Here is a 26460-nt window from a genome sequence, read left to right on the forward strand (position 1 = left end):
GGAGAGAGGAAGAGAAGGAAGAGAGCAGGGAGGTATCCCCCGGCAGTCTAAGCCTATAGCAGCATAACTAGTGGCTGATCCAAGGCAAGCATGAGCCAGCCCTAACTATAAGCTTTATCAAAAAGGAAAGTCTTTAGCCTGCTCTTAAATGTGGAGAGTGTGTCTGCCTCCCGAACACAAACTGGAAGCTGGTTCCACTGGAGAGGAGCTTGATAGCTGAAGGCTATCGATAGCTAGATAGCTAGATAGCTAGAACTCCAAACTATTAATATAACGAATATCTTCATGTCTTCATCTTTCGCCCCGCAGAAACCTCAAAGCATGTAACTGAATTTCTAATTCTGCTGTCTAATCATCCAAGGAACATTACAGTTTATGCACCTTTTAGCATCTGTGTGTTCTTTATTCTGTTCTCCTTTATTCTAAACCCATATTTGAGTGTCGGGAAGTAGCAAACACATAATGTGTCCAGGGATCATCATCAAGGAGCAGACGCAGGAGTAGCATCAGAGCCAGCGTTTGATGGACAGCAATGTGTGTTGGATTTCAAACATTTCACAGCAGGATAACAAGACTTTTTTAAATGCAAAGAAAAACAAGTTTTGCATCTGCGTCTGAAACCTGAGCACGGTTGTGTGAGGTTGTATCACATCCCGTGTAATGATGGATGGCAGAGTTAGATCTGCTCTCCATCTAGCGGAACTAGTTTAAAGACAATGCAGGAGCTGCATTACCGTGATGTCATTTGGAAAAGATCCCTACACCCAATTATTTTCCTCATGAAAAGGTATCACAGAGGTGTTGAAGCTGTTGTGTGTGTGCTCTGCTAATCTGCTTGGCAGGGTTGGTGTTGGTACATGATGCAACTCCCTGAAATAAAGTTCTTCATCATAACAAAAGGTGTGTGTGTGTGTGTGTGTGTGTGTGTGTGTGTGTGTGTGTGTGTGTGTGTGTGTGTGTGTGTGTGTGTGTGTGTGTGTGTGTGTGTGTGTGTGTGTGTGCTTGTGTGTGTGTGTGTGTGTGTGTGTGTGAGAGAGAGAGAGAGAGAGAGAAGAGGCTGGTCCACAGAGCTCAGGTTGCTCCCCCTCTGTTTTTGAGAGGTAAGAGGGAAACCAATCTCTAGTTTATATAATAAATGTTCACCCTTCTTTGGAAAAAATCAATTATTGAAATTCTGATTAAAATGCTTCAACAGCGACGCCTGCAAGAGGGGAAAAGGCGCCATAGAAGTGTGTGTGTGTGAGAATAGTAGCCAACTAGTGTAAAAATAACATGAACCTGTAGGTTGTTTCCCTCCCGCCCCCCCATTACGTCTCCATCCACCGTCGGTGTGTGTACGTCTGCATGGAAGCCTTAATAGTACAGCATGCAGACAGAGAACCTCGCGTTGGAGGCCAACTGTGGTCACAAACAGCCCATAATACAGCGGCACACTCACTTTACAAACTCTGCTGTCCTTTACAAAAGAGCATTCCCCTTGAAAGCATCGCTTCGTCTGCCTCAATCATGTTTTGAATAGCTGTTGTTTTACTCACTTGTATGAAGTGTTTTTAACACTTTTTGAGTTTTTCTTTTACTTCCTGTTTCACAGATGTGTAATTATGTTTCCTGTCTTTTTGTCTTTCAGAATAAAGTAATGAGCATTGATGCTGTGAAGGTCAAACTGCAGGTAAGAACAACATCTCAATGAAGCTTTTAAATGTTGTTAAATGCTCAAGTGAGGATCTATCTGTTGTTTGTAATGACTTATCACCAGCGACTGTTTCCCATGGCGTACACACGCCCCATACATCTTCATCGCCGGCTGTGGGAGGATGAAATGATGACTTAATGAGGCCTTTGTTCATCTTGATCAGTCAATTAACCTGCTGCTCTGGCTGACTGCAGGCACCGGAGGGAATAACAGACTCAGATTATGAAGAGTGAAAGCTATCAGCTGGAGACAGAGATGCAGATGAATCCTCGTCAGCATTAGATGCAGTCTGATGACTTCTTCACGTCAATTACACAACGCTCACACGTCCTCCATCGTCCTCATCTTTAATGCATCTGTGTTCATCTATCTGTCAAATGGGATTTCTTTTTAGGTGATTTAGGTGATACATTTCATTAAAGTTGCAGGCATGAGCTACTTTTTAACTTCCTAAAACGTGCAGAGCAGAATTGTTAAATGACAAATGTACAGTGTGATGCGTTGATGTAGTTTTGATGTCTTGGACGTGCTGCTCCCATTTTAGAATTGGCTTGATGTGGGGGCCTTAACTTAAAAAGTAATTACATTACTTTAAGGCGCTCGACGGAAGGATGGAGGAGTTTTCAGATTTAATGAAAGTACCTAAAAATGTCATAATTCCTAAAATCATAAATTGGATGGGTTCAGAGTAGAAGGGACCAATTTCTTTTCACATTATTAAGGACTTTAAGGACTCTTTGGTGAAGTGATATATGTGTAATAAAATATCTTGAATGATTGCTGTAATGCAAGTCTTTGTAACGCTCTTGTCCACTGGGGGCAGCGCAACAAGCTTGAAACGTTACTTGTTAGTAACGAGAAATGATTTGTAGTCACGGTTGCTGCTCGAACAATGTTGTTTTAGCGAAACAAATAACATTTGCTTCTCACAGACCTGCTGAATATCCTGATGGTGATGAAGATGCTATTTGTTCTTCCTCTTTAGATTTGGGACACCGCTGGACAGGAGCGTTTCCGGAGCGTCACACATGCGTACTACCGCGATGCTAATGGTAGGATTCCTCTGTGCTTGTTAATATGTGACATCTTCCTCTACCTCCCTCTACCTCTTGATTTTCTCCTGACGCAGTCGGATTGTTCTGACTGATGTTTCGTTTTCTCCAAATGTGTGATTGACAGTCTCCATGTTGCTCCTTCCTGTTGGGATGCCAGAAAAACACTCAACCTGCAGCTGATTTGATAGACTTGTGTGTGTGTGTGTGTGTGTGTGTGTGTGTGTGTGTGTGTGTGTGTGTGTGTGTGTCTCTCTTCTGGAGACTCTGTGATGTGCAGGTTCCCTTAAGCGAGAGGCTAACCGCTGGGTGGGAAAATGAGCCTGCCTCTCACACAGTGGAGGGGCAGGACGGCTCGGAGCTATTCCCGTGTGTGTGTGTGTGTGTGTGTGTAGGTGTGTGTGTAGGTGTGTGTGTGTGGACAACTGTGTGTGTGTGCTGGCTAGTTGCCGACTGTTATTCTGATCTGTCAACACTGTGCAACAGTTTACCCTCGCTGATCTTTAACAAGACACCCAGGGAGCCCTGGACTGGCTCACACCGAGGTGCCCGTCTGTTACTGACTCATAAATAAAGCTCATTCGCTCTGACGGGCGGCACCAGGGGAGAGGAAGGAGCCTGAATGCAGCACTCACAGAAGCTGTCAATTCCTGTGAATTAATGGATGTTTTTATCCGCGTCTCAGACTTTGAAATGTAAAGATCCGACGGTTTGAGCGCCCGGCCTCGACAGTATCGACAGGAAGAAGTGAGAAAGTCCGGCGTCGACATTTGTTACAGTGGCTCAACATTAGATCTATATTCCACAGCATGTATTATCCATTTTGAGAAAAACACTGCCAAAACCTTGTAATTTGAAGTCAGTTATTGATAATACATTATTCATAGATCAAGCGTGTGGCATGGTGCGTCAATTGCCTTAGAATCACTAATTATAAAGATTTACATTTTGCTTTCTAGTATTCTTTTTCATCTCCACATGAAACGTTAGCCAAACACATATGCTCCGCTCTCTCAGTTACAGACATTTCTTGGGAGCCAAAGTTTTCTGCCACCGTTCAGCTCAGCTGCCATCTGCTATCGGTTAAGGAAAAGATTTGAGCGCATAAGGAGCTAAACTGAGAGCGTCCACAAGTTTCCGATGGAAATGTCGAGGGAATAGCCTGCCAGGAAAAAAGAAGAACTCCAGACTGCCGGTTATGTCACTCAAACTAAAATAGATTATTCACAATCCTTTGTCATTTGTTATAAATAGATGTTGGAGGCTGAGCGTCAGTACCATGAATCATCTGATGCAGATAGGGAGTAAACACGACAGCACTCAAAGCTTGGGAGCAAAGATGGAGACAAAATAAAAAAAGTCTTGGTCTTTGTAGTTTTAGTTAAATTGCCTCTTTACTCAACTTGTTAATTGCTCAATTAGCGTAAGAATGCACTGGTATCTCTAAACAAAGAAGTAAGATGGGGTCAGCAGCAGAAGTCAATCATACAAGCTTTAGACAAAAGTTAAAAACCAAATGTTAAAATTACGACTCAAGCTGATTGTTTTAAATGTTCATCAGAGTTTACAGACCGAGTTTGTGATTCAACTTGGACAGTTTTCCTGTTCAATGATTATTCCCAACAACGTTACGATGGTGCCGTGACTTGAGCATGAGACATGACGGGCGACACAACCGTGTTCACTACCTTTAGCTAGTGCGTTCGTATGCTAACATACATCAGCATCTAATGTAAAATAAAGCCGAGGCCGAAAGGATTATTAGTTTTGCAGGTATTTGGTCATAAACCAAAGTATTGGACACGTTAAAATGTTGACCTGATGATGGCGTTAGATGATTTATTGAAGTTGTTATTATCCTCAGGGGGAAAAGGCAATCTTTCCAACAGTAGTCAAGACATGTTACTCATCACTAAAAGTCAGCTGATCACAAAGGTTTTCAGGAAAGATCATCTGCGAACTGTAGATGTACAAAGGTTTATGCCAACCTTTCAATTAGATGCTGAGCTTTTTTACTGGATATGATGACCTGCACATGCTGCTAGATGAAAAGTGAGGGTAACAACAATGTCTTTAATTGACACACTGCACAAAACTTTATGGCAATCTGTCCGATAGCTGACATTCAGTGTGGACCAAAGTAGGGGACGGACAGACTGACATTGCTGTCCCATTAGTGTTGCAATGCAGCGAACACCTCGTGCAATGACAGCTCAGTAGTTGTGAAAGAGTAGAGCATGTCTTGTAAAGATACTTTGCTCCTAGAAAGCTATTGATTCTTTTATTCAGCTTTGGTCTCGACTGTCATTAAACCCTTAATGCTGGTGGTTGCATTAATCCCAATGCAATCTGCCTGGCCCTCCTGGTGTAGAGGGCATCGCAAAAGTCTAGCTGGGTCCAGAAACCAGTCCTTTCCCCCAGTGGAGCCGACAGTTTTTCTTTCCCACAGCACGAAGCAAACCACAGGTTGTTAAAAAAGAGGAAAAGGGGTGGACAGAAAATGGAAGGACACAGTTCCAAGATAACAGATAGGATATGGAAAGATTGGAAGGTGTGAGAGGGGGAAAGATGGAGAAATGTTAGATAAGATAAACTTCATTTATCAAATCAAGAAAGGTCCAGAGAAACCAAGCAGTACGACCGATTCAAACTAGTCTTCAAAACTCTGCAGGCTGCTGAGGCTGGAAGTGAAGACAAAATACAACTGGCACGAATCAACTGATGTCGTGAAAGAGAGCAGGTTGAACACAAGGGTAGAGAGGAATCATTGTAGAGCCTTTTATAGAAGCTTGGCCTGTAATGAAGAGGCATCGTGCCTTGACATAAGTAGAGTACAGAGGAGTTAAGAAGAATGAATTCAAAGTTGTCAAGAGTGCTCAGGTAATCCAAGAGAGTGAGCGGCTTTATTCCCCCTCCATGCACTTATCCTTTATGACAAATGATGTGCCGTGCAGGCGTGTAGCTCAGCAATCACTAGTGAAGGCCCTGTCACTTCATTACCTCTGTGTGATCACTTCCTAACATCGACCCGTGTCCTTTCCCATGACCGTATCGCAGATAAAGACCCAACATGGGGTTGGTGAGGAGGGTTCGCACTACACAGTTTCTTCCCGTTCTTGACTCCAGGGTTTGCGTTTTGTTGATCGTATTCATTTTCATGTATCCTTTCTCTTCCTCTCTCGTCCTCTAACCACTTTACCCAGCAATTGTACGAGCACAGGAACTTCACTTGGGTCACTTGAGGAGCTGCAGTTTATTCATGCGTAACTGAAAACCTTCACTGTACATTTACTACCAATTTCTTTTCTGCTCGAATCCCCAACAGCTGTCTGCTCTCAGCGCATCCCTCGCTCTCTCTCTTGCTCGACTACACAATCGCTGCGCACTAAGCTAAGGAGCTTCTCTACTCTTATGACGCTCGCCGGACAAAACTTCCCGTAATTGGTCCAAAAGTCCGAACCCTCCAAAGATGCTTTCACTCTAGAAACTAACTACACCATAGTTTAATTTGAGGGTTTGGTCCAGATGGTGGTTCGGGAGGTTTGACACTTGTAATTTTGGTCCGGATTAAACAAGGTCGGTGTGAAAGAATCCCGAGTGCCACGATTCCACCAACATAGCAGAAATGAGCTACAACAGAAAGGATGTAAGAACATAGTAGAGTAGTGACAAATGACAATAAGACCTACAGAAACGACATCTATCGCATGTTATATCGTTGTCATCGCCTCATTATGTCGCTGCTCTGCGCTGCCTCATCCCATTCTGCCTGCATCATTTCTTATTCCTTCTATTCCAGCTTCCTGGGTCAGTGCTTTCATCACTAATGAGCGACTGGAGGCCTTAATCAGCAGCTTGTGGGGGCGAAGCCTGTCCCATCTGAGGCAGGAGGATGGACAGCGGCAGAGGGATTGAGGGAAATGATAGAAAAGAAAAGATGGAGGGAATAAAGAAAGTGAAGGAAGGAGGGAGATTGGCGGGAAAGAGGGAAACAGCAATTGGAAACAAAACGTTGAAGGTATCGCTCCACTATAGTGAGAGCCGTGAGCTGTACGATCCATCATCGAGCTCCCTCTGTCTTTATCTTTACACACACACACACGCACACACACACACACACACACACACACACACACACACACACACACACACACACACCTTACTTGCTTCCTGCATATTAAAATGAATGTGCAAGGTCACATTCAAAAATGTTTTTGAGGCTTTATTCTCGGGCGTCTGCGTTGAGAAGAAGCTTGTGTGTGTGTGCGCTCAAATGTGTCTCCCTGCTTATTCTCTCCATTGAGCTCATTTGGTCTATGCACAAAAATATCTCTCTGACTTTATCGTTTCCAAATATTGATCCAGCTATAATGTCTCACATACGTTTATCCAAGAGGTATGGCTTCAAATAGTAATGATTCAACCGTCTCTACGCCTGGGGAACTTAGTAATCGCTTGTCGTCGTGATTGATCCACCTCTTTCTAAAATGGAGACAGTAGAATGGAGCCCTATGGGCTGTGCTTAGCTGGGTGAGAAGAGGTAGAAATGACAACTGCTGCTGAAACTGTCACAGGAATAATGAAGCCGATGGAAGGAGGGGACAGTGGTAGCAATTTCAGACGCTCACTCTCATTTTGTCAAACAGGAACATCAATGCAGGGGCAGCAATTCGCCTGAGGCAATAACGTGAAACTCATCAGTCAGATATCACACAAACACACACACAGACACACACACACACACACACACACACACACACTTTTCATTAGTATGTATTAGATTAGATGTACTGTGGAGCAATCCTAGGTGTGCTTTTAATTTTAAAAGCAGATATGCTGACAAAGAGGGACTGTTTGTACTCCGCTGCCATTTGCAAGTTGATGGAAATATTTAGCGTTTTTAACGTGCATGTTAGTCGATGTGTAGAAGTCACCTCTAAAACCACAACTTTGTTTGTGTCACAATAGGGAACTTCCCTCTTATAACAAGATGCAGAAGAAGCTCTCAGGTGCTTTACTTGAGTAGAAATACTACCATGTAGACAACATGCTCCATAACAAGTAAAAGTACTGCATTTAAGTACATAAGCTTTTACATAAGTATTGTTGGCTGAATGTCCTTAAAAGAATAGTTGGGTAGAGATGTTGGTTTCTTTAAGAGAGTTACTACTGTTTGCTAATTATCAAGATAGAGCACTTGGTTAGCGTAGCACAAATACTGTCAGGCCCCTCAAGTAAAGGTAAGAACTGGTTGATGGCCTGTCGTTATGATTTTAGGATTGGATGGCAATCCAACCAATAGTTGTTAAGATATTTCAGTCTGGATCATGTCAATAACGTTGGCTAAGTTTAGGTAAGGTTCCTATTCATGGTCAAAAAACTGCTAGGTGTGGTTGTGGCTAGGTACTTAGTACTTGGTTATAAGGTAAGGGAAACCGTGTCTGGAGACCGGAGCTGGAGGTGCAGAGTCCAACAGATGACTGCCTCAAACTTCAGGCAATGATTGGCCAGGTGTGTACGTCCACACACCTGGTAAACATGCAGGATCTGAACTTCTCTTAAGCCCTGTTTTATCATTTTTAATGACTTCTTCTCCATGTGTACAAATAAGTGCAACACCACAAATTCGGGTATAGCCATTCGGAACAGACTTTAGACCATAATTAGTACAAACTGCAGACCCTGACCTTAAGCAGTTTCACTTCTTCCTTTGCCACTATTGGCACAACCAACCACAAATGGTTGCTTGTCAGGAAAACACCTCTTGCTGTAGACGACTGCTGCTGTTTTCATTGTGAGGACAGTTTCATAAATTCTGCCCTAAATGTTTCTCAGTTTTCACCCAACTCTTTAAGACGGCCATTATTACAAAAGTTAGAGTGCACTTTATATTCTCTGTCAGCTTCTCATTAGCACTTTGTCTTCTCATCGTCTCACAGTTTCCTGGTGAGGTTAAAGGTTGATCCATCAATATGTCTGCCTTAGTTAATGTTACTCACCTTTTTGTCTCTCCCTGTCTGTATCTCCTGCCCTTCTTTTCTCACTTTTACCACCTTCTTTTCCATCCTTTAGTGTGACTCCCTCCATCTTTCAAAGTTATTATATACTTGTATATACTGTTTTGCAACCACAATGTAACTGCCTGTGATGACAAACTGTGTGTCTCCCTGCTGTGAGGAAGTTCTCGAGCTTTGTCTGTCTTGTGCTCTTGCCAAAAGAGGATTATGGGAGGGGGAAAGCAAGCTTGTGGTTTACTCTGGTTTTCTGGTGGCTGATAAACACAAGAGCCACGCGAGAGGTAATTAACTCGTGGGGCAGGTCATCGCTCTCTCTCTTTCTCTCTCCACACTTCCCTCTTTTCTCTCCCCCACTCAGTGTTTTCCCAGTTTGACAGAGCCAGGCCTCGCTCACGCTGATTACAACTCATTAAACACCCTTCATGGACTTGTCTGACTGGAATAAACAAATAAATGGCTTAATCCAAAATAAATTGTTGAGAATGTGGCCACGGCTGAGGGGGGGGGGGGGGGGGGGGGAGGGGACGGAGGAGGGTGATGTAAGTAAAGCAGGAGATGGCTGGAGGCATTACATGCAGTAGGAGGAGATGTGCTGTGGAGGTAATAAGCTTCGGCTAATTATCCCAAGTGGAAGTTGATCCAGCTGAGAAACTTAGCCAGAATTGCCTTCGTAGGTGTAATGAGTTTTTCTGTCTGACGGAGCTTTACCCTGCACTCCTTCCACCTTCAGCTGAAAAACACCTGAGCTGATATTATCTTGCACGACAGCAATGGTGCAGTTGGAGGTAATTAGAATTCACAAGCGTGGTTATGTTGTCAGGTGCATCACTAATGCTGTGGTAAATAGTGGAGCTCAGCACTTTGCTCAGCTAACTAAAGTTTCTCCAATTGAACCTCTCATGTGTAAGATCCAGAAGCTCTTGTTGAACATCAAACAACACGCGAACACAGCAAGGAATGTCTGGATGGTATATTCCCGCGGTGCTCGTGAACGTTTGATTGAGATTGACTTTGAGATTGCTTTTAGCTTTGAAAGGCGCTTTATAAATACAATTTATTATTATTATTAATATTATTAATATTATTATTATTATTCTCAAAGGTCAAACTCCAGGACATGACACGACTTTGACTAATGCACCCATTGGTGCTACTAAAGAGAGGCTCTGTTAGAAGCAAGAAATGGTTTTGTTGTGACAGAAACTAATCAGAACAAAGCATTACATCGCTGCACAAGCTCTAAATCTGCATCCACAGCATTACAGCAATGATTCATATGAGAGATTTGTGATCGGTCAACTCCATGGTTAAGGGTCGGTCAGGCTGCAGAAGTCTTCCCACAATGTTCAAGGTTCAATCAACTCACACACTTTGCCCATTTGTCATGGGATTGTATGTTCAAATGTCCATTCCTCTTAGCACTTAAAGGACTCCTCGTTCAAGTCTGCTTTAAAATTGAAAGTTCGTCCTTGACCTTTTGAAACAGCGATTGACAAAACAATCACACCACAAGGTACGTTCAGTCGCCTGAAGGAAAGGTCATGGTAATAGTTAAAAGAAACCAATGCTGACAGTTGGCAGGAGACGGGAAGCATTCAGATGCCTGACTGTGACCTCCCCCCCACCCCCCCCCCCCCCCCCCCCCCTTAAGATGTATTGCAGAGCTAAAATGATGTCACTTCTGCTTCCACCTTTTGTTCATTATAGACGGCAGTCGTTCCAACATCTACAACAAGAAGCTCGTAAAGAAAACGTAACCATCAGGTTAAATAGCAACTCAACCGAAGTTATACATCAAAGTCTGTTGCCAGGTGTTGGGGAGTACAACGACGTAAAAAAAGATTTTATAAATATTTTCCTCTCCAGAGGGAGGTGCATGAAGTCTGATAAATTGTGATGTGATATCATTTGAGTCGATGTCAGTTTGGGCTGTAACTAGAGAGTTAACCGTCTCAAGCTCTTCTTCTCTGCTTGAGGCTCAACGCACCTCCAGGCTGCATGTAGCCCCTTTTAGCATAACACACCGAAATCTGACAGACGGCTGAGTTGCATTGTGGGTAATGTACTGTAGGTGATTTTGGCAAGGAAGAAGAATGAACATTTTTTATTTCATAGTATCTTTTGCTCTCGTGTAGCGTCTGACCTTGTATCACGGCTTATGGGAGAGGTAACTAAGATTACTATTTGTAGGCAACTCTCCACAAAACTGGATCAACATGTTTCATTTAATTGAGTTCATTATTGTTTAGTTACACCGCTATCTTTACTGTGCAGGCGTGAAATGAAAACTGCTATCCATGAGAAGTACACAACTTAATCATCGCTTATAAATAGTTCTGATGCTCGATCAAAAGCTATTTATATAATCACAAGGAGACTGAAAAGGAAATGGATTCACTGTTTCGCTGTTTATGAGAAACAAAGGCAGAGAATAAAGACAGAATTATAGAGCATTATATTCAAATAATAAAAAGCATATAACGCTGTACAGTGAAAGGTAAATGATGATGATGATGATGATGATGGTGTTGTATGCACCAACCTTTGACTACGACACAGCGTCATGTTGTGTCATAATGATTCATCATAACCTTGGACCTTCATGTTGCACACGTTTTCCATTTTGTTCTTCTCTCCTCATGTTCTTCTCGCTCTTCGTCGAGCCTCATGTTCGAGCGTGGCTCTGACTCTGGTCAGGATCAGAGTTTAGTTTGTCAGCTGCGCCGACACGACCTCTGCTGCAAAGATCTGCACCGCCACATTAGTGAACATGAGAAAATCTGAGAAAACATGTTTGTGGTTTAATGCTATAAAGTGTCACTAATACTCCCTGAATGTTCTATCATGGGTTAAGTATCCGTCTCTTTAGTGTCATCCTCTAAATCAGATTCCTCTTCTCTCTCCTCAGCTCTCCTCCTTCTCTATGACGTCACCAACAAAGCGTCCTTCGACAACATCCGGGTAAGAACAACCAAACTGTCTGTCTGGAACCTTTTCCGCCTTCCTAAAACGTGCTTTATGGAAGAATTGACAGTGTTGGGTCAGACCTTCTACTGCAACAACAGTCACAGATGTGTGTATCCTCCACATTCTTTTAGCGCGCCACAAACTGGAGCACTTTTCTAAGAAAGAGTGTGTCAGACACGTCAAAGATAAACAATCTTTGACCATGTTACTGTAATCTAATTGCACATTGTTTCAAATGTAATCTGAGTTGATCGTAGATTGAGTTTCGTCAGTAGGCTTCACCCTTAGAGATGTTGTAAGGCGCTCAGACATGCAGAGGGAGCTCGGAGTACAGCTGCTGCTCCTTCGCGCCGAAAGGAGCAAGTCGAGGGGGTTCAGATAAGAGTCTGCTGGAAGGATTATAGATCTTATCTGGGTTGGGCACGTGGAGGGATCCCCAGGAGGAGCTGCAAGATGCTGTTGGCGAGAGGGATGTCTGGACTCTCCAGATAAGAGGCAGGACATTGAATGGAATGGCTATTTTGTATATCAAGAATCAGGGGTTGTTGGATTACACCATCATTTGCAATAAATTGGCTGGTTGAAGAGGTATAATAATAATAATACATTAGATTTGTATAGCGCTTTTCTAGAAACTCAAAGACGCTTGACAGAGTGAGTGACACAAAGATAAATATATAAACGAACAAACGAAGAAAGAAGGGAGGATAAGGAGAAGAGACGGTCAGTGGTTGGAGGCCGTGTTGAACAGGTGATCAAGGCGTTGATGAGGATTTCTGCAGCTGTGAAGGAGAGGGATGGACGGAGACGGGCGATGTTTTTGAGATGGAAGAAGGCCGTCTTGGTGAGCTGTTTGGTGTATTTGTCAAATGAGAGGGTTTGGTCAAAGATGATGCCAAGATTCCGGATGTGAGGGGAGCTGGAAACTGAGGAACCGTCGATGTCGAGGATGAGGTTGTGGGTGGATTTGGTCCAATGATGATGATTTCGGAGTTTAATTTTAGGAAATTGATTTGTAGCCACGATTTTATTTCCGTAATGCGGTATATCCTCTGGAGGAACAACTTCTGTGCTACTGCAATGCTACGTGATGAACATGTCCTTGTACCTAAACGCCAATGACGTCCAAACGCAGTCGCAGTTATAAACCTGAGGTTAATGTTGGGAAATGAGACAAAACTACTTGGTTAGGTTAAAGAGAAGATCTTGGTTTGGGTTGAAAGAAGGCACAGCTTCACACGGGGCATGTGCAGTTGAATACAAAAGTTCTCAGAGTAAAGGTGCCCACGGTCACATGGTCACAGCAGGGATCGGATGATGAGCGATGAGGACCGTGAGTGAGGATGACCACAGTGGCTACAAATGATTAGATTAGAGCTCGCTTTTCCCCCCAAATGGAGGCATCTTTGTAGTTGCAGCATGTCTGTGATTTATCAGCCATCATTCGATGCCACTGCAATGCTCTGCTTTGATGATGGCAGAATGGCCATTATAAACGTGTGTGTTACACATCAAGGAGAGGATTGGCTCGAATAGCCAGCTGTCAGGTTTGATGCGTTTACATCTGTAGGCTGTGTGTGGCTTTGTAGGTGTGTGTTCATGTGTGTGACCTGAATGTGTGAGTGTATCAGAGTTTTAATATGTGGAGGAGGGAGGACGACGTGAGCTTCAGGTGCATCTCTCTTGCCCTCATCCAGTTGCTTACTTGTGGTAACAGGAACAAGTAGAAAGTATAAATGAAGCAGCAGATCCTTTTCTCTTTCAACCTCGTTGAGAACACGGTCCTGTGTACGTAACTCTCTTCCATCTCTTAATATTCATGGGAACCTGAAGACTTTTATCCTCCCACCTGAGGAAGTAATAGTTTAGTGGTTCACATGTTGCCTGTATTGCTGCTAATGTTAAACTATGATTAGAATAATATATAAGACAAGTATGTCCTATGGTTTAAATGTCCAACATGTCAGCAGTGTGATCTTGTCCTGTTTTCAGAGTAATCTCTTTGGATGGGGGGGGAGCACACCTGTGTAGCAAAGTGTGGAACTACAACCTGTGAGAAACACACACACTAATTACACCTGAAGTGTGAATATGCAGCACGGTGTCGCTGGCAAAGTTATGGTGTCAGGTGTTGTGCTGTGTCTCACCTCCCTGCACACACATACTGTATGTTGTCTCGTTGTTGACACAATCACACACTGTATGCATGCTATGAGCATTTAACTCGCTAACTGTGCCCACACACACAGTTCTCTCCACACGCAGGTGCATTAACGGCTGCAGCAGCGTCTCTCAGTGCCGTTAGCAGCAGCGCCTCAGGGTGAAGGCTGATGAGCATTTGGTTGATAAAGAGATGGAGTCACTGTGCCAAGTGCTTTCCATCCCTCACCCTCTCATTCTGTCTCCAGTGTGTGTCTCTCTTCACCCTCCATACCATCTGTTACCATGACCACAGCCAGTGCTGCTCTCCATCCGTCCCAACTTCATCCAAATCTTCTGCTGTTGCACGAGTCCAGGATTCGATTTTTTTAAGACTATCACATTTGCAGTAATTCTGATAAATGTGTCATTGTAAAAGTAACGAGGGAACCAAAATAATCAATAATCCTGCATGTGGCTCCTTAAGCACCTGTCAGGCCTGTCGCTCGCTGACTACATGTGCTGGACATGTAACTTAAAGGTTTCAAATAAAGGGTTAATAAAGAAAAGAAAATTCATCAGGGTCAAATGATGTCGTTCTCCAACAATTTCATCTGGAAAAATAGTGTTGCATTATTATTCTGTGTGTATTATTGCATGTTAATGTGTGTGTGATGTCTCAGCAGCTTGATGCTTTTAAACCCTTGAATCCTTCACAAGCTCGTATCAGAGCTTTACAGCTGCTGCTCTGGCAGCGCGGCGGCTGAATACACTCCTCGGTTGCACAATTGCTCTTACTCGCATGCCAAACACACGTGAACACGCTGCGGCACACACACACACACACACACACACACACACACACACACACACACACACAGATTTTATTGGTATTGATCAGCACGCTTGGGATGAGAGGCCACAGAGAAAAATCATTAAATTATTAAATCACTGAGAGCCTTTCACAGCAGGGAGGCTTTGTTGTTTAAAAGATTCCCACAACAAGTAAAGTAAAAATCAATTTGATGCAGCCGCTGTCAGCCGGCACGTGGCCGGTGAAACGTTCGGAGAGGAGAAAGAAATGGAGAAGAATTACAGCGTGTTTGTGCAAATATGAGCAGTGGGGATTTTTATGTAATCTGTTGCATTTAACACATGCTGCTCTTATATTTATAACTGTATATAATTATATATATATAACTATACATATATAGAGTTATATATAGTTATATATATAACTACATATATAACACTCTATATATATATATAGAGTTATATATATATATATATATATAACTCTATATATATATATATATATATATATATATATATATATATATATATATATATATATATATATAACTACATATATAACACTCTATATATATATATATATATATATATATATATATAACTATATATATATAGAGTTATATATATATATATATATATATATATATATATAACTCTATATATATATATATATATAACTCTCTATATATATATATATATATATATATATAACTATATATATATATATATAATTGTATATATATATAGTTATATATATATATATATATATATATATAGAGTTATATATACATATGTATATATAGAGAGAGTTATATATATATATATATATATAGTTATATATATATATATATAGTATATATATATATAGTTATATATATATATAACTATATATATATATAGAGTTATATATATATATATATATATATATATATAACTCTATATATATATATAACTCTCTCTCTATATATATATATATATATATATATATATAACTATATATATATATATAATTGTATATATATAGTTATATATATATATATATATATATATATATATATATAGAGTTATATATACATATGTATATATAGAGAGAGTTATATATATATATATAGTTATATATATATATATATAGTTATATATATATATATATAGTTATATATATATATAACTATATATATATATAGAGTTATATATATATATATATATATATATATATATATATATATAACTCTATATATATATATATATATAACTCTCTATATATATATATATATATATATAGAGTTATATATACATATGTATATATAGAGAGAGTTATATATATATATATATAGTTATATATATATATATAGTTATATATATATATATATAGTTATATATATATATATCTCTGACTGTCTTCTACTCAACGAAATCCATGAGCATTATTTTATCTTCTTCCTCTCTTTGTTTTTCACGCTTTGTCCCTTCTGTCGAGGCTGCACATCTCTAAACCTGAGGTAGCTGTTCACCCTCTTCTCCACAGCTATAAAGGCTTTTCACTGTACTTAAAAACATTCCCAATGGTTATCACACAGAAGTGGAGAAACAGCATGAAAGTGTCAAACTGAGTGTAATGAACATGCAGAACACAAGGAGGAGATTAAGACGTGAAGGATTTGTGGTCGTTGGACAGAAACTTTAACGGCTCCATCTGTAGTTGTTGCACTGAGTGTGAAGGACCTGGAAAGAGTCCGCGCACATTCACACTCGTGCTCTTGCATATGCTGCTGCCGCTAATCGCTGACTCACACTCACACAGGGACTCAAGCCAATTAACTCACAGTCAAGTGCAACAACACAACATTACACATGTACGTGTGGTACGCCGCAAAATTATGCAACAATGGTTTTAACACCTGAATGCTATCAGCCCATTGAACGGCTTTTATCAGTTTTTATCACGACCATGCTAAAGCTTCAGACGGGGCAAACTGGCCACACTGCCTTCCTGCACGTTGCATAACTGGAAGTGAAATTAGTTTACGTTAAAACTACTTTCTTAAGTCAAATGTAAATGTTGCAGTAACCTCATCCTGAAGATGTTTGAGCTCCTCTGGAGATGTTTCTGTAACTAAAAGTCTGATATCATTGTGTGCAGCTAAATATAGCTTTAAGTGGGACCCGTAACATATGCTAATTCACAAACACACACATTCCACTAACTTGCACACTTTTATACGCTTAAACGCAAAACCACACTGGCTACTCACACAACCTGACACTGTGTACACACACACACAGACACACACTCACACACACACACACACACACACACACACACACACACACACACACACACATACACACACACACACACACACACTGAGAGTGCAGAAGGCTAATAAGTGTCAGGCTGTTCTGGCTCTGAAGGAGAAAAAGATCTCTTCATCCTTTTCATCTTCATCCTTTTCATCTTCCTCGTCCTCCTCAGAGGAGTGCATCTCATTTACACTCCGGAGAATGTACCCTTCAAGCTTTAGTTATTAATCAGTTTGAGGGAAAGCTTATATCTCAGGTTTATTCACACCGAGCGAGTTTGGAGTCTTTTGAGCTCTAAATAAAACCACTAAACTACTTTGCGGTGTTTTGCTAATCAATCGTTCTTTCCTGATACTTACGTTCAGCTCAACTCACTGTGTCGAACCGATCGCCTCATAACTGCACATCGCTCCAGACTACAGGTTCAGGGGATCGTGCACAAACTCTCTTCTCGGGCTGCTGCAAATGTGTTGTTGTAAAAAGTGACTCGAAACTTTATTTTCTGAAAAGAAATTCTGATAATTCCTACAAACACAACGAAATGTAAAAAATGTAAGAGTGTGGGGTCTGTGTGTGTGTGTGTGTGTGTGTGTGAGATGATGTGCAGCCCCACTGCTCACCTGCCTGCAGCGTTGCTTCCAGCCGACTCTGCAGATCTCTCCGCTCGGCGCCGCAGCTCATCTCAGAGGACCAAACCCAGATTCAGCCAAACTTCTGTTTGCATCTTCTCACCGTTCACTTCCATTAGAACACTTACAGATGTGTTTGCACTGCAGCCTGATGAAATATGAGCAAATATTTCCCTGTGAAAGAATGTCGACGTTGAAAACGAGTAATTGAGATGAATATTTTCTCTCATAGTATCCTGAGCCCAAGAATTCATTTTCATGCTCAAAATACTAAAAACAACAACATGATGATGTAACAGTAATGAAATGTCTTTTTGCAGTATTATACGTTCATGATAATCTATATTTCCAAATGTGTTTAATTATAGACTTGCGTGTGCTTTACCACACAAGGTCGAATTGTTACGTTTGCACGTGTTCTAAGTAAAAGACTCGTTAAAGCAACATTACTTTCATGTCTCCATTTCCCTTTAATCGTCTCTTTCCAGGAACCTTCCCGATATCATGGACAGAATACCTTGTGTTACCTCTTGGTTCAGTTTCCTGCCGCACTTTATTCCCTCTGATCCTGTTCTGATGTGTCACAAGTTGATAATGTGAATACGTAATAAGTCGGCCGTGGTGCAGGCAACAAAAGGTAAAACAGTGTTGGTCTTTAGCTGCTACTTCCTGGTTTACATCGTTGTTTTCTAATTTTCTTTTGGATCCTTTCACTCGCCCTGACACAAACTGTGCCTCTGCTGTTGTGTGTCCGGATGAGTATTACTTGGTGACCCCTTATTTCCTCAGTAATAACATTGTTGTGTGTTTTTGCTAGTTTCCCAGTGATCTCCCTGAAAGCAGCTGTTCCTTTGTGATTAGACGACGTGTCAACTTTAAGTTTCTTTCTGTCTCGAGCCCATGTTTCTGTTTATGCGATCGTCCTGATAGGCAGCAAGATTCTCAGCACGTTGCACCTGCGTGAGGTCTGGATAATATCCCCGTCACATTGCAGCCACAAGCAAGTTAGATCCTGCTGCTGCACATTGTGTGTGTGTGTGTGTGTGTGTGTGTGTGTGTGTGTGTGTGTGTGTGTGTGTGTGTGTGTGTGTGTGTGTGTGTGTGTGTGTGTGTGTGTGTGTGTGTGTTTTTGTGCATCTGTCAGGCAAACACACCTTTGTATTGTATGTAGTAAGAGCCAAGTCTGAACTGGAGCATAACAACAGAAGTTCATCAGAAGCGTTGGAGACATCAGAAAATGTGAATTGCTGATAAAACCAAGCAAAAGAAACTTGAATTCTTTAAAACTTTATTAAAAAAACAGCAATCCTCTTCCTACTGTACACTCACAATCAGTTCAGGGCTGTGATCGACGGTTAACAGGTTAAATCATCAATACAATATTGCAAATAATGATATTCATACGTGACCAGAGACTAAGTAATGTTTCAACTGATTGGCTTCGTTTAGCAGTTAAAAAACTCCATTAACAATCAATCAATTTTATTTGGCACGTAATCATTTGAGGTGCAAGTCCAGTGAAATTAAATCCCACCTGTTCCTAAACATATTTTATTCAGGCAGCAAATCTTCAACCTGTAGTTTTGCTTTTATTTGTCAGAAAATAAAAGAATTACAAACACTTCCTGTTCGTCATTTAATCCATCAATCAACCAATAGCAGTGCTTTTTGCCTTTAAATTCAAATGTACCAGTTCCACCACAAAGAAGATCACATGTTGTCATAAGAAGCACATTTGGGTCGAGAATGCAGAACAAAAGATTCTCAGTTCTCTTCATCTGCGGTACAACCTGATGATGGTTCTCAGGATATGTTTTTATGGTTTCTACTAGAACATATTTACACGCTTAAATGTTCAAAACAAACACATTATATTTCACATGCTGTCCGTCTGAATATACCTGTATTCAGTCTCTAAGTCGCCCTCCTGAAAAAGCCCAGTCCGCTCTGATTAGAGCTAAATATGGTGCACCTTTGCAAAGGTAGTTCTCGAGCAGTTGGTGGAGATACTCAGACGTGGTGTATTTTACAGAGCCTGCATGTGACGTAGGAGTTTGTGGGTTGGTAGAAACTCCAGATATGAATACAGCTCAACTCTTGCTTGAACTCACAAAGAAAGAACAAAGTCTTATTTCCACAATAAAGAGAATTTAACCAAATATTCAACAGGACAGTTTGGCGGCGAGGATCAATACTGATGCTGATGATCATGTGATACTCAAGTCGTTTGTGTCGGAGGCTTTAACTCGAGCAAACTTAGACCTTTAGAGAGAAATGTACAATGATGTCCCAGCACATGCAGAACTGTAATCTGTATACATGTTACAGAACATGTGCTGTAATCTGTATACATGTTACAGAACATGTGCTGTAATCTGTATACATGTTACAGAACATGTGCTGTAATCTGTATACATGTTACAGTACATGTGCTGTAATCTGTATTCATGTTACAGAACATGTGCTGTAATCTGTATACATGTTACAGTACATGTGCTGTAATCTGTATTCATGTTACAGAACATGTGCTGTAATCTGTATACATGTTACAGAACATGTGCTGTAATCTGTATACATGTTACAGAACATGTGCTGTAATCTGTATACATGTTACAGAACATGTGCTGTAATCTGTATACATGTTACAGAACATGTGCTATAATCTGTATACATGTTACAGAACATGTGCTGTAATCTGTATTCATGTTACAGAACATGTACTGTAATCTGTATACATGTTCCTGGTAATTAGTGGTGTTGGAGCTCCAGGACATCTCCTCTCTGTCTCCTCAGCCAGGGAAGCGTGGGTTGGACCTCTCCCTGTCGCAGCCGGTATCCACTCGCAGCCCTGCTGAAACACAGAAGCTGCTGTTACTGTTCACTGACTCTGTGACACTTCTCCTCTCAGAAATCAATCAAAAGCTAATCAGAGTTAAAAGCACTGCAGGGATCTACAGTTAAATCTTCTGCAAACTTTACAGACGGACCTCACACTATGTTGCAGGGCTGCATCTAGTGGCTGTAGGGAGTGAAGAAGGAAGTCAGGTGTCCGCTGGAAGTGTCCAGTCCACACCAACTTATTCTGTGTGATACCGACTTATTTTTACTTATGTACGTTAACTTGCGTCACATACGTAACCTAAGTTACCTAATTTACCTAAGAAATGTACTTATTTTAACCCAAACCATAATCTTTTTCTAAAACTCACCAAGTAGTAACAAAGTAATTTACGTCGTTCACATAACGTACTAATTTACGTAAATGATGAAACGCTAACCACGCTTTACTTTATCCTTTAACTGATCGTAGTCACAAGTACAGTGTGTTGTAATTATTGGGAGTTTGATGAGTGCTTACCCGTGTTTCCAGCCTTCAGGCTGCTGTGGTCCTCAGTGTGTTGTGGATGTTTAGGTTTTGGCTTTATAACACGAGTGTTAGTACTTTCCACACGTCCACAGTGTTGCTGTGAATGAGCCATCAATTGCGCTATTTGTTTTGCCATGGAGGTTTTTTCTGGAACAGGTGGGGGTGTCTTTCTTGTCACCTTCACCTCCTCTTTGCCGAACACGTCATCAGACTCATCCAGAGGGGTGACCGGGCGGAGGTGCACGCTACAGAGCTCCTGAAGTGTCACCACAGGCCGAGGGATCGCCAGAGATCTGAGGAAGGCTGACGAGTCGGAGTGGCGGCGACGTGGTGGTTTGGGTCTGAGAGGGGGTTTGCCTTTAGGAGAGGGATCTGGATTAGCAGCGTTGACTGATTGAGAGTTCGGTTCAGGATTAGATTCAGGTTCATGAATAACGACAGGGAGGGGAATCTGCAGAGACAGCCTGTTGGTGCGACACCGGGGAGAGGAGGAGCTGGACTTGGGACCCAACTTCCAGCCCAGTGGGTCGTGTCCGGTGATGACAGATGTCTGGACAGGAGGCGGAGAGGAGCAGGAAGACGTGGAGGATGAAGAGGAAGAGGAGGCTGGGTGAGTTGGTGAACTAAAGACCCCAGGATGGGGGCAGGAGTAGCGTTTGGATGAACGATGGGATGCCGCATGGGGTCGGAGGAGGGATACTCCACGCTGAGGAGGAAGTGGTTCACTCTTGTTCTTCCTCACAGTAATGATGGGGGAGGCAGCACAGCCGACGGACCACCGTCGCTGATGAGAACGTGGGTTGGCATTAGAAGTGGAGTCTGAGAGAGGGCGCTCTCTGGTGTCCTGCCGGTGTGTTCTGTCATGTGCCGGTCCTTGTCTGTTCTGGGCTCTCAGGTTCTCAGTATCAGCTTCAGACACTGTTTTAACATTTGCCTGGTCTGAGCACGCAGCGGAACATTTACTCATCTTGTGTTCGGTGAGCGTAAATGACGCTGTGAAGAAAGACCTGTGTTGAAAGTGAAAGAGGAAGGGGGGGGGGTCAGGATGTTTCAACTTTGAAAAGAGGAACAGGAGACCATCTTGACTTTTTTCACAACCAAGGACATCGTTGATCAACTGAACAACACCTGTTGTCATTCCTACAACCGTCCAGCAACACAAGCCTTCAGTGAGCTTCTGCAAACTAAACTACTTGGTAAGGTTTAGGAAAAGATGAGTTCAGTAACGTAACAAAAGTATGTTGGTTTCACACGGGACACAAACAGCCGTCTCCCGGGTGTTTGGCAGCATTATAGTGCATTGCTTTTAGTAGGTATAAGTACAATAGATATAAATCTCTCAATTTTGTCCTTTTTACAGACGTGTGATTGCCTAAAGTTTTGTACCAATCACAATGCAACAGACAAAGACAACATACAATCACAATGCAACAGAGCTAAACATACCGGCAGTAAGACCATTTAATTACTTGTGTTGTCTCAAAAGTTACACAGTATTACTTTAAATTATATAAATAAAGTAGTTGGTTTAGACAACATGTACATGCAGTGTTGTTATTACCAATGACCTAAGAATGAACACTGACATGTTTAAAATGTGAACACCTTGCGTGTAAGATGTATAATGTAAAACATTGTTTACCTGCAGAGCTGTGTCTCAGTTCTCATCCAATCTGGACTAATCTGTCTCTCTCATCTCTCTCTGTTTCCCCACCCAGCGACCTGCTTACATCTGACCACAGCTTCCTCAAACTAACGCCCAGAGTCCCCCTTCCACACACACACACACACACACACACACCAGGGTTGATTAACTGCTGTTTTCACAGTCGCATGGAGTAAGAGCAGTATTGGGAAAGTAGATATTTGTTCATGAGACACACATTTCAGAATAAACCTGCAGTAAGAAATCACAATCTTCCACTTTGCTCAGTTTTTGACCAAATACATATTTACAAATGAATACTGTCCACAGTGCTTTTGAGATCCCTGTTGCACCACCATGAGGTTTAACGTCTGTGGTAACAACTGTTGGACGTGTTATGTGTTCAAATCTGTAAAGAGATGGACCAGGAATCTTTGGGTTATAATATCAAGTTATTTATTTACATCAAAAGTGCAACAAAACCTTCAATTTTACTCATGAGGGCCGATCAGCTTTGCTGCTCCACAGACCATCAAAGATGTTAACTGTGTCGCAGTTTTACAAAAAAGGCCTGGAATGAGCTCTAACATTTAGTCTATATCTCTAGATAAGAGGAATGTTTTATTCTTCTTATTGGTCGTTGTAGGCCACCATCCAATGGTTACTGCCGTTCAACACAACACCTGCTATGATAGCGGAATGGGCATCTTTTTTTACGCATACCTTATCTGGTTATAGTCTAAACAAAGCTAGCTCCCTGCATCCTGTGTGCCACAGTTCAAATCTCTGTGTGAGAACTCCCCCCACCATGGCCATGCATGTAGTTCTGATCAAAAGTATAAGAATATAACATCATACATAGGAATGCGTATGGTACACGAATCAAGGTATAAAAGTGCAGTGTACATCTAAAAGTAAGCAAGTAATACTGAGTTTGGTGATAAATTCATGATTTCCACAGACAAATTGTCATGAAATGTGGTACAAACGTTTGTTAATACTTCGGTTTGTGAGCAAATACTTGCAAAGCTGACTCCCATCATCCGTCATGCGTTCACAGTAAGCCTATTTAGCTCAAAGCACAACATACAGCCGGAGCGGAGTCTGTAAAGCGAAGCCAATGCAAAAGTGTCTTAAACCGGCCTTTTTTCTAAGAGCCAGCAGGGGGCACTGTTTGCAAAAAGAAATCTGACTGTATAGAAGTCTATGAGAAAATGACCCGCTTCTTACTTGTGTTGTTACCTTAGTAAACATTTTCCTGATGAGTTTATGGTTTCAATCTCTGCTTTCAAGTCTTCTTCAACACATGAAGCTCATTTAGTAAATGATTGTCCCGTTTATAGTAAAATAGACGATAAAGCAGGAAATGCTTTAGTGCGTGGCGACCTTGTGATTGACCTAAGGTTTGGTCTGAGAACTTTGAGTTTTCTTTTCAGTTCACGAAAGTGTTCGGTTCTTCCGCCCTCTTGTGTGGCGATGACCAAAAATCAAGATGGCGACAGCCAGATTGCCAAACTCGTACACTTCTTATATAGGCCGACAGTCTGAGCCACATGGCTCTGAAGGCTTATCTACAGAGGAGTTTCAGTTTCAGGCTTTTTGTGAAGCTCCATTCTCCCGTCTCAAGTTGCTAATCGGGCTGTAAACAAAGTCCAGTACACGGAAGAGGAAGACTTGGCTCAGATATTAAATTCAAGTAGAATTTAATTACATTTTCCATTCTCAAATATCAAAGCATAACCAAGATAAATACTTCTGAACTAAAGCTGCTATTTGTAAGATTTAAACATGTCTGACTTAAAGTGGTATTTCCATTGGGTTTATCTAAATTTCCCCCAAAAACCCTGCCATGAGCAGGGTTAGGGTTAGGGGGTTAGGGTCTGGGGGGACCTCATATTTTGAGGGGCCATCGGTGCTTTAATATTGAAAAAATGTTTATGTTGGTTCACTTTGTAAAACAACTTTTTAATGTTTCATTTACCATATTTAACATATAATACCAACTTAGTCACAGAAAAGTTCAGAAAGCTCTGGTGACCGCTGCAAATACTGTCTCTAATTAGGTCAATAGAACTTTTCCTCTCGTCATAGGTTGAACTCTTGTCACGTTTTTAAGTTGTTTGGATGTTTTCTGACGGCTAAAAATAAGCACCCTGCGAACGGATCACGTGACTCTGCAGTAGCCCCTCTAGAAGCCCACAGCCTGACATTCAGTCTCCCTTTGTACGACATGTCAATCAAAAGATTCACCAACGTTGTAAATCTGACTTCATGTCACATCACATGTAGACCAACACATACACGTGTCCTCCTCCTCCCACATACTGTGTGACTTCTAACGCTCGACAGCGAGTCTTTTGAAGTTTGATCACTTTCAGCACAGAAGCTGAGTTCCTGATTTCACTTCCTCTCAATCCACCCACAGCCCGCAGAGATCTTCGAAGGCTGTGTGAGTAATTGGTAGGTTTGCATGTTGTCGAGGAGTCGGGGCAGCTAGGTGAGGGCTCGGTACATTAATCTGTGTGTAATGAAGTGATGTAAACCTCCGGGGAGGGAGCGCAGAATACAGTAAACCTGCAGACGAGAGGAGGGATTACAGACGATCTAAGCCTGATGCTGCACTTAGAGAACGATGGAGGGAGACGGAAGGAAGTGTGTGTGGACTGTATGTGTGTGAGTGTGAGAGAGACCTGACCTTTCTCTCGTTGTTTCACTTGCATTGAAATGTACTCTGCGATCAATATCTGCCTGTTGATGATTGACATGTGAACTGCATCAGCCCGGCTGGCTGTCTCTACTCATGTTTGAGGTTTTATTCTGTAAATACGTGAACGCATTTGCTTTAATTCGGCAATAAAAGTTACACATTTGTACCGGGCTCAAAATAAAATGTGTTGAAAGAAAGAAGGGAAATGTTTAATAATGCAAAGAATATGAAGTCTAAAGTAATACAATACTAGAGAAAGATAAAGGTCATTGGGAGAGCGCACAGCTGCACCCGCGTTGATAAATAAAAGATCTAATGGGTTCTGCCCTGGCTCACGCTTCGCCCCTCCATCGAGTTTCATGAAAAGGTGGAGGTAATAATAAAGTGTGACGAGCAGGAGGAGGATTTTAAAAGGTTTTTTTATGTTGGGAAACGACAGCTCTGCAGAGATGTACAGTATGTCTCTGTGGGAAAGGGAAAGATTTGAAGCCTGGTCACTCTTTAGGAACACTTAAGATCGTTTGGGGGAAACTGAAACGCAGCACAGGAGTGAATGACGGGACACGTTGCGCAATATCTCCATCACAAACTCAGACTGTACTCTCATTATTCCATCACTGCTCTCCATGTGTATAATTTGCATTTATTGTCACGGTACATTTTGCACCATTTATTTGGAGGCCGATAGATTTTTGCATCTCTTCTGGCAACAAAGTGGTTCATGTGTCTCTAAAGTCTGATTTGGTTCAATCTTCTGTACCAGGTGAGTTTGCACACCCTTATAATCGTATATATAACTCCTCATTATAAAGCAATAGTGTTGTGATCTTAGGGTCTCAAGGATATACAGCAACGTGATCGTCCGTTGAAATATGGAAATAAGTATTCTCCTCTGTCACAACATAACCTTCCTGTTCTCCTTCCTCGAACAGCAGAGGTGTTCTGACACAAACCTTGAACTGTTGCTTAACTCCATTTAATCACGCCGGCCTCCGTCTTCTTCTCGCTCTTATCTCGGCTTATTGTAGCGCGATATGCGTCCTTCACCATCCTGTGAACGCAGAATGAGGCCGATACAAATCCTGTGATCCTCTGTGGCTCGTTATTTAATATCTTCCCTCTCTTGAGAA

General features: G+C 41.6%; 2 protein-coding genes across 3 annotated transcripts in view; one reads left to right on the forward strand and one right to left on the reverse strand.

The window, feature by feature from the left end:
- Nucleotides 1–26460, forward strand: part of rab26 (RAB26, member RAS oncogene family) — a 63433-nt gene that overhangs the window by 29750 nt on the left and 7223 nt on the right. The window contains exons 3-5 of the mRNA XM_029456442.1: nt 1628–1669; nt 2679–2745; nt 11671–11723. Of these exons, the coding sequence (XP_029312302.1) occupies nt 1628–1669; nt 2679–2745; nt 11671–11723 (162 nt within the window). The remainder of the gene's footprint in view (nt 1–1627; nt 1670–2678; nt 2746–11670; nt 11724–26460) is intronic.
- On the reverse strand, nt 18883–22765 carry LOC115024662 (serine/arginine repetitive matrix protein 1-like). 2 transcript variants are annotated; one of them, XM_029456440.1, is made up of 3 exons: nt 22621–22765; nt 20970–21985; nt 18883–20462 (listed from the first exon to the last, which is right to left on the reverse strand). In XM_029456440.1, the coding sequence occupies exons 1-3, from the start codon at nt 22644–22646 to the stop codon at nt 20401–20403; spliced, it is 1104 nt and encodes a 367-aa protein (XP_029312300.1). In that variant the 5' UTR covers nt 22647–22765; the 3' UTR covers nt 18883–20400. The 2 variants fall into 2 exon arrangements, with proteins under 2 accessions (XP_029312300.1, XP_029312301.1); XM_029456441.1 differs by having other exon boundaries at nt 18883–20459; nt 22621–22758.

The sequence above is a fragment of the Cottoperca gobio genome, chromosome 19 (genome assembly GCF_900634415.1).
Source record: "Cottoperca gobio chromosome 19, fCotGob3.1, whole genome shotgun sequence".
NCBI lineage: Eukaryota > Metazoa > Chordata > Actinopteri > Perciformes > Bovichtidae > Cottoperca > Cottoperca gobio.